Here is a 7,838-nt window from a genome sequence, read left to right as displayed (position 1 = left end):
TAGTTTGGGTTGAAAAGAAGGCAGTCGCGTCAGGTAGAAAAGGTGTAAGTAGCTCGTTGTCTAGACACCTGTTGGTCAATAGTGATTAAGGTCGCGTAAGCTGTCGACTTCTGATTTTAGCTTTTAAAGTCGGAAGCTAATGTGAGCTACGCAGGACTTCAGTTCCGATCGGTGTTATTAGCATTAGCCGCGTTAGCTTGGTAACAACAACACCCGAGGACTTCTTTGATTTAACTACCATGGCGGCCGGAGGGACGGGCGGCAGAACCTACTCGTTCAAGGTGGTGTTACTGGGAGAAGGCTGCGTGGGGAAGACGTCGTTAGTGCTCCGATACTGTGAGAACAAATTCAACGACAAACACATCACAACTCTACAGGTAAGACAACCAGGAAGCTAAGCTAGTTGGTTAACATTAGCATGTGAGCTAGTTAGCTTGTGAGCTAGCCGTGACAGTTAGCGTTAATAAAGCTAGTTGTGTTTTTGGATACAAATCAAAGCAGGAGGTGTTTGTGTTGCTGTCACTTCTTCCTCCTCATCTTCTTCCTTTTCCTCTTCATCCTCCTGCTAACTAGCTAGTTAGCTAGCCGTGACAGTTAGCGTTAATGAAGCTAGTTGCAGGGTGTGTGTGTGTGTGTGTGTGTGTGTGTGTGTGTGTGTGCGTGTGTGGGTGTGGGTGTGTGTGTGTGTGTGTGTGGGTGGGTGGGGCGAAAGCTAAGCATGTGGTAATGTGTTTCATTACCTGTTGAGAAACGCACCTGTTATCAGTGAACGCCTCTCACAGAGGAGTTCATGAACCAAAGTACCACGTTAACTGTACATTAGAGGTACTTGTATTTATTTCTACCTCTACTCCTTTACATCTCAGAGGTACATATTGTACTTTTTCCTGTACTACATCTGCTACTTGTCGTGGAGTATTTTCACAGTTTGCTAATAGTACTTTTACTGCAGTAAAGTGTCTGAATACTTCGTCCATCGTTGTACACAGATATCAAACATGTTAATAATCGATGAGTCATCAATAATTAAATGTAGTAGACCTAAATTCTGCACATTAGAGATTCTCTGCTCTCTTTCGAGCTTTACACTCTTATATTATAATGTTATTAACACCAGTGAAGGAAGAAGTATTAGTACCACAGTGGCTGATTAATTCGATGTATACTTGTATACTTAATGACGCAGTAGATGTGAACAACTTCCTGATAAAATATCGCTTTCACTTTAATTTCTTCTTCTTCAGGTGATCACTTTCTATTTCATATCTCTGTTGGCAGTTTATCAGCTGATATCAGGTTAAATAAACTCACAGAGGATGTCAAGAGGAAGAGGAAGAATAGGGAAAGTGTGCTGCATCAGTTCCCTCACAGCCTCCAGATGTGGATCAATAATCACGTATTGATCAGAGGAAGCCTCCCAGCTTCACTGAGGTGCATTCAAACACCTCACACCTGTGTGGGTCATCAGAGCTCTGGCGTTGAAGCCAAATTTAAGTACTGTGGTGCTGTCGAAAGCCTGACTGGAAAACATCAAAGCAGTTATTTATGGCCAAGAAGTTGGTCAGCTGTTGGAAAACCGCTTTTTCAATTATTTTACTTAAAAATGGGAGGTTTGATATTGGCCTATAATTTTTCATCGTTGCGGAGTCTAAACTAGCCTTCTTTAGGAGCGGTTTAATAACTGCAGTTTTTAGGGCTTTCGTTTAAAGAAAACATGCTTTTTCCCGGGTCACAGTCACGTGGTTCTTTCAGTCGTTTATCTTCTATGTGACCTGCAGAGCAGAGGTGCATTGTGGGAGTCGGGCTGGATGAGGAGACATGAATGATTGTGTTTGAGTTGAAGGAGCTCTGAACTTTAAAGTCTGTTGGTTTCCAGATACTTTCTGAAGCTCAGAGATGTTCACTTTGTTTTTTAAGGATCAGATCACATGTCTGAGCTCGACCAATCACAGCTCCCCATCTGTTATGACTCATTTAATTTAATTTTATTAATCTGCTCAACAAAACACATTTGTCTCTGGTTGCTTCTGATTATTTTTATTTTTTATTTACATTTGAAGCACTTGATTACATGTTTTAATGATTAAACTCTGATTATTCTAATGTTCTCCTCTTCTTCTTCTTCCTCTTCTTCCTCCTCTGCAGGCGTCCTTCCTCACAAAGAAGCTCAACATCACAGGAAAGAGAGTGAACTTGGCCATATGGGTGAGAGTCACTGCCTCTGATGTTTTGAATACCTCTGAAATGAAGTGTATTTATATATAGATATATGTGTAGTAAAAAGTACCGGACTGTGTTTACCGTGTATTTGTGTGTTTTCAGGACACAGCCGGTCAGGAGCGTTTTCACGCTTTAGGTCCGATCTACTACCGAGACTCTAACGGAGCAGTACTAGTGTACGACATCACCGACGAGGACTCCTTCCAGAAGGTACTTCTACTACCACCTCATAGTTTTATACTACTTAATACTAGTGTACGACATCACCGACGAAGACTCCTTCCAGAAGGTAGTTCTCATGTACTTCTACTACCACCTCGTACTTTTATACTACTTAGAGACATCTGTAGAAACAATCGATAACTTTTATTTGTTCCAGTGGTGTAAAGTACATTTACTTAAGTACTGTAACTTAGTACATAGCTGTATTTTCCTTGTACTTCTACTCCACATATTGTACTTTTTACTCCACTTCATGAATTCAGATTATTACCAAATATAATCCACCAATAAATGATATTACAGATTAAACTACGAGCAGTAAATTAAGTCATTAAAATGAGCTCCAATATAATATATATTATTCTGCACAATCAGTACTTGTACTTTAAGTATATTCTGATACATTAATACTTTTACTTCAGTACTTACTTGTAACAGAGTGTTTCTACACTGTGGTACTACTAGTTGTAAAAGGTCGGAGTACTTTTTTCCCTTCGATAAGTTTTGGGATGTTTTTGCTTTAGAAGTATGTGATGAATATTCTTTAAACTGAGGTACAGAAGAAAGAACATAGTATTTATTATTATTGTTACTTTAAACACTCTGTGGAGATAAAAGTGTTTCTGGACTCGTTGACGAGTCGATTGACAGAAACTGAACCATTCAATTTGTTATTTGATGAATTCTTTAAATTATTTCTTAAAAGCAAAAATATCTTTTTTTCTCAAACGTTTAATTGTCAGATATTAAACTTTCTCTCCTTCTGTTGTTCACGTCGTCTTCTGGTTTCATGAATAAAGCTCTGTTGTTTGTTTGTTTACAGGTGAAGAACTGGGTGAAAGAGTTGAGGAAAATGTTGGGGAACGAGATTTGTTTATGTATAGTAGGTGAGTTGTGACTTACTTATGATTGTTGTTTATGATTGTTGTTTATGAGGCAGAACTTAAAATAGTTTCTGTTGATATAATAATAATAATAACAGACCAGTTGATTAATTAAAGACTACGCATAATTTAACACCTCGGGATGAGTGAGTAATATGATCTGACATACGATTATAATTATTGTTGTTCTTATTATTTATATTAAATCCTACATTAATAATCATTTATTATGATTATTATTCATAATAATAACAATGTCTAGTATGTCTTGTTTCTGTGTTTTTTAGAATTTAAATAAAATTATTTTCAGTCGCACGCTGAAGTGCAACAAAAGACACAAACTTATTAAAATACTTTAAATTATTTACTATTTACAATTATAATCGTTTTCTCACACTTTATTTAGTTTTTCATTCATTCAGTAGAAATGAGGTCATGTTTGATTTATTTTGTCTTTAGGTAATAAAATAGACATGGACAAAGACCGACATGTTTCAGTGGAAGAAGCTGAGAGGTGAGAAGTGATGATGATGATGATGATGATGATGTGATGATGTGATCTGAGCATGCTCAGTACGTCTCTTTTCTCTCTGTAGTTATGCTGAGTCGGTGGGAGCCAAACATTATCACTCATCAGCCAAGTTAAATAAAGGCATCGAGGAGCTTTTCCTGGATCTCTGTAAACGTAAGAACTCAACTGTTAGAGAACAAGTTCGTGTCACAATGTTGCAACATTGTCAACATGACAAAGGGCGTCTTCAAAGGAACGTCTTGTTTTTGTTACAACGTATTTTACACAAAACAACTAAAAGAATGATGAAGAAATAAAGAAAACAAGACGAAACAACATAAAACAGATGAAACTTAGAAGCTTAGCTTAGCATAAAGGTTGGAAACATGTAAACAGTTATCTTAGCTTAGCATAAAGACTGGAAACATGTAAACAGTTATCTCAGCTTAGCATAAAGACTGGAAACATGTAAACAGTTATCTCAGCTTAGCATAAAGACTGGAAACGGGGGGGAACAAATAGCTCAGCTTAGCATAAAGAATGGAAACAGGTGGAAACAGCTAGCTTAGCTTAGCATAAAGACTGGAAACGGGTGGAAACAGCTAGCTTAGCTTAGCATAAAGAGTTCAAGAATTAAATGTTCCATCTTGTTTGTTGTGAAAACATTTTGTGGTTTCACGATATGAACCTAGATTTTAGATTCTGCTTTAAACTTTAAATTAAAAGTATTAAACATACGGTCAAGTGGTGTTAAAGTTTCTTCCCTTTGTTTTCAGGGATGATGGAAACGGCTCAGGCCGAGGAGAGGTTGAAGGGCAACGGAGCCAGCCAATCAGCATCGAGTCGGCGGGGCGTACAGATCGTCGATGACGAACCACAAGCCACGCCCGCTGGAGGATGCTGCTCCTCTGGCTAACACACACACACACACACACACGATTGCAGACATAATATTCACACACACATTTAAGTCTCTGTTGCTTTAAAATCCTGAAAAATTATAATAATCCAAACAGTTTTTTTCTGTGTTCAGTCAGCGCCGCCTCTGCTGCAAAGGAGCATGGGAAATCATATTTAAAATGGTTTAATCGCTGCTCCCTTCAAAATAAAAGCAACTCGTGATTGATTTAAATTTGATTTAAAATCACTCGACTGTTCCACAGAAGCAGCGATTCAAACTTTAAATCTCTGAAGCTGTTTGTGTGTTTATTAATACGTCATAAATAAAAGAGCTGAAGTTACTTTAAGGACAGAAAATGGCGGCGGAGATTTATTTTGTTTTAGTTTTTTTGGTGGGATAAAACAAACTCACTGTATTAACCTCCATTATCATCATATTTATCTAAATGATATAAACGTGTTTCCTGATTGCTGGATACAATATCAAAGGACGGGTTTAGATTTCTTGCATGTTTTCTAATCAGTCTCTAAGTTCTTCTTAAAGGGACAGTAGCGCTGTTTAGAAGTCTGGTTGTATGACATACTTCTTTATAGTCGCTGTTATATTTAGACTATTTTCACCTCTTTACTTATATCACACAGCCCTAAATATTATAAATATATCTAGTTTATATGTACATCTACTGTAGTAATACACTGACTGTAGAAGTACCTCATACTGCATTACTACTGTCCCTTTAAGGTAAATATGAGCTTCAACGGTCACTCAGACTGTTGAACTTATTATTTTACACAGAATGAATATCCTCCATTTGAGACAAAATAAAGATCAATAACTCGTTAAACTCTTTAATAAGATATTAAAGGATCATGTGACTCACAAAATAAGATTAGGAATCGAGTCGCTGTAAAAATGATTTTAGTGAGAATCACAAAAAGGTTTAATATAAATGTGTGTTTTGGTTTCAGGTCTTCTTTTTATTCCAGAACATGTTTCATTAAACTATAAGAAGTCTGAACTCGTCCTTTAATCTAAAATCTAAAATCATAATAAAGAACTTCACATTTAACAAAGAATAATTAAAAACACAGAAAAACACAAGTTTCCAGTAAAAAAAAAGAAGATAAACAAAAAACATTAAATGTTGAACCTCTTTTTTTTTTGTAAACTGAATATTGTTAAAATAAAATTTAGAAATAAACAAAAATAATAACTTACCAGCTTAAACATCTCCTTTTGCTAAAAAAAAAACATTCATCAAAATCTGTATTTAACAGTTCAAGATATTCAATCAATTATATTAAACTGAGAAAAAGTGGAACTCGCTGATTCATTTTTCTTCCTTCAACTCATCGATGAAGTGTTTTAAATCGATTTTCGGTCTGTAAATTTATAAACATCAAAACAAAAAACAATTGTGAAATAAAAATAAAATAAAATCAATACATCAACCTATAACATATTTATATATGTACATAATATTTATTGTATTATTAATTTAGTCAGTTGAAGAAAAAGACTCAAATATTCAGTTTACAAATATGTAAAAAGGGAAATCAATTAATTCATATTTTTGCCTGTTTCTGTTAATCTGCATGAAACTACACATTGATTATTTACTCATTAAGTTTTCTTTTTTTATTCCTAAATTTGATATTTTTATATAAATATATATATATAAATGTATATTGAAAAATAAAACTAAAATATATATGTGTATATATATATATTCATATATAATATCTAACATTGATGAAAACGTGTCTTCATTACAGTTCATCAGCTGAAATATTCATCAAAATCAGAACTGCAACATTATTGTTTAGGTATGGTTCGATTGTTAAATTGTTAAAATGATAATAATTGTGGCACAAAACTCAAAATATGTCGTTTTAAATTGTTTTGTTTGTTTCTTCGAAAACCCCAAAAATATACCGATAAACAGAAGAAGAAGCTGGAAACTTCTACAATTAGCTTAAAAAATACAAAAGTTTAAATTGTCCATTAATTCTCTCGTTATTATTGTTGATTAAATCATCTTTAAATATAATCGTCGCCTCCTCAGAGTTCAGCTCTTCATCCTCCTCCTCTTCCTCAGAGTTCAGCTCTTCATCCTCCTCCTCTTCCTCAGAGTTCAGCTCTTCATCCTCCTCCTCTTCCTCAGAGACAATAATAACCTGCATGTTTGATTTATTTCTCTTACTTTTAAAATGGTGAATAAAAAAAACCTGAGCAGCAGAAAAATATATGTAATAAGTTATATTCACTCGCGGTGATGGAAACCTGTACATGAACAAAAAAGTATTTTCTGTGTACTTCTACTGTTGTACTTCTACTGTTTTTCAACCTGAAGCTCCTCTAATCTTTAACTTTAAACAGAAACACGCCGGAGGTTTCATCTGCTTTTTGGGGAAATAATCAACGCAAATAGAAGAATTAATCGATTTTCTGTCGTGGATTAAATAAAATAAAGAATCACTTTGGAAATGTCTTTTTTTTTTTACTTCTGGTGTGAAGTGTTTTGTGAAGAAAACAGAAGAATTATAACGATTTAAAGCACTCGTTGTCGGTCTTTGTTCTTGCAGAGAAAACTCAAATTAAATCTTCATTCAACGTCTGGTCATATTTTATTGTCAATAAAATAAGATAAATAAATATCAATCTTCAAACTACAGACCTCTGAAATCATCACATTTATATTTATGTGAGTTTTTAGGAACACGTCGTCGTTCCGTCGTTCGTCCACCAGAGGGCACCGACGGATAAAGTTATTTATTCTGAACGACGAACCGCTTTTCATCACAATCCATTCGTTCGTTAAGATTGTTTGTTAAATGATTGCAGTACTTCACCGTTAACTACAGTATTTTTTACAGAAAGTACTTTATACATATTTAAAGTATTTCATTACCATGTATTTACTGCATTACAGTATTTACTGTAGTATTACAATACCTCAATACACTACATTACTGCAGTATTTCACCGTTTACTACAGTACTATAAATACTTCAGTACTTCAGTTTACTACAGTATATACTAAAAGTACGTAACACATATTTACTGCAGTATTTGCATTAAAAGTACTTCACACAGGCCG

The 7,838-nt window shown here is 34.8% G+C and overlaps 1 protein-coding gene across 1 annotated transcript; it reads left to right on the top strand.

The window, feature by feature from the left end:
• Positions 1–5,860, top strand: rab21 (RAB21, member RAS oncogene family). The gene is made up of 7 exons (XM_079294301.1): positions 1–377; positions 2,146–2,205; positions 2,323–2,430; positions 3,266–3,329; positions 3,786–3,840; positions 3,923–4,011; positions 4,614–5,860. Exons 1-7 carry the CDS (start codon positions 240–242, stop codon positions 4,751–4,753), a joined length of 654 nt encoding a protein of 217 aa, XP_079150427.1. The 5' UTR covers positions 1–239; the 3' UTR covers positions 4,754–5,860.
• Positions 5,861–7,838: the final 1,978 nt, after the last annotated feature.

Source organism: Melanostigma gelatinosum (assembly GCF_949748355.1).
Source record: "Melanostigma gelatinosum genome assembly, chromosome: 22".
Classification (NCBI taxonomy): domain Eukaryota; kingdom Metazoa; phylum Chordata; class Actinopteri; order Perciformes; family Zoarcidae; genus Melanostigma; species Melanostigma gelatinosum.
Note: the sequence above shows the minus strand (reverse complement) of the source record. Positions and strands in the feature narration are given on the sequence as shown.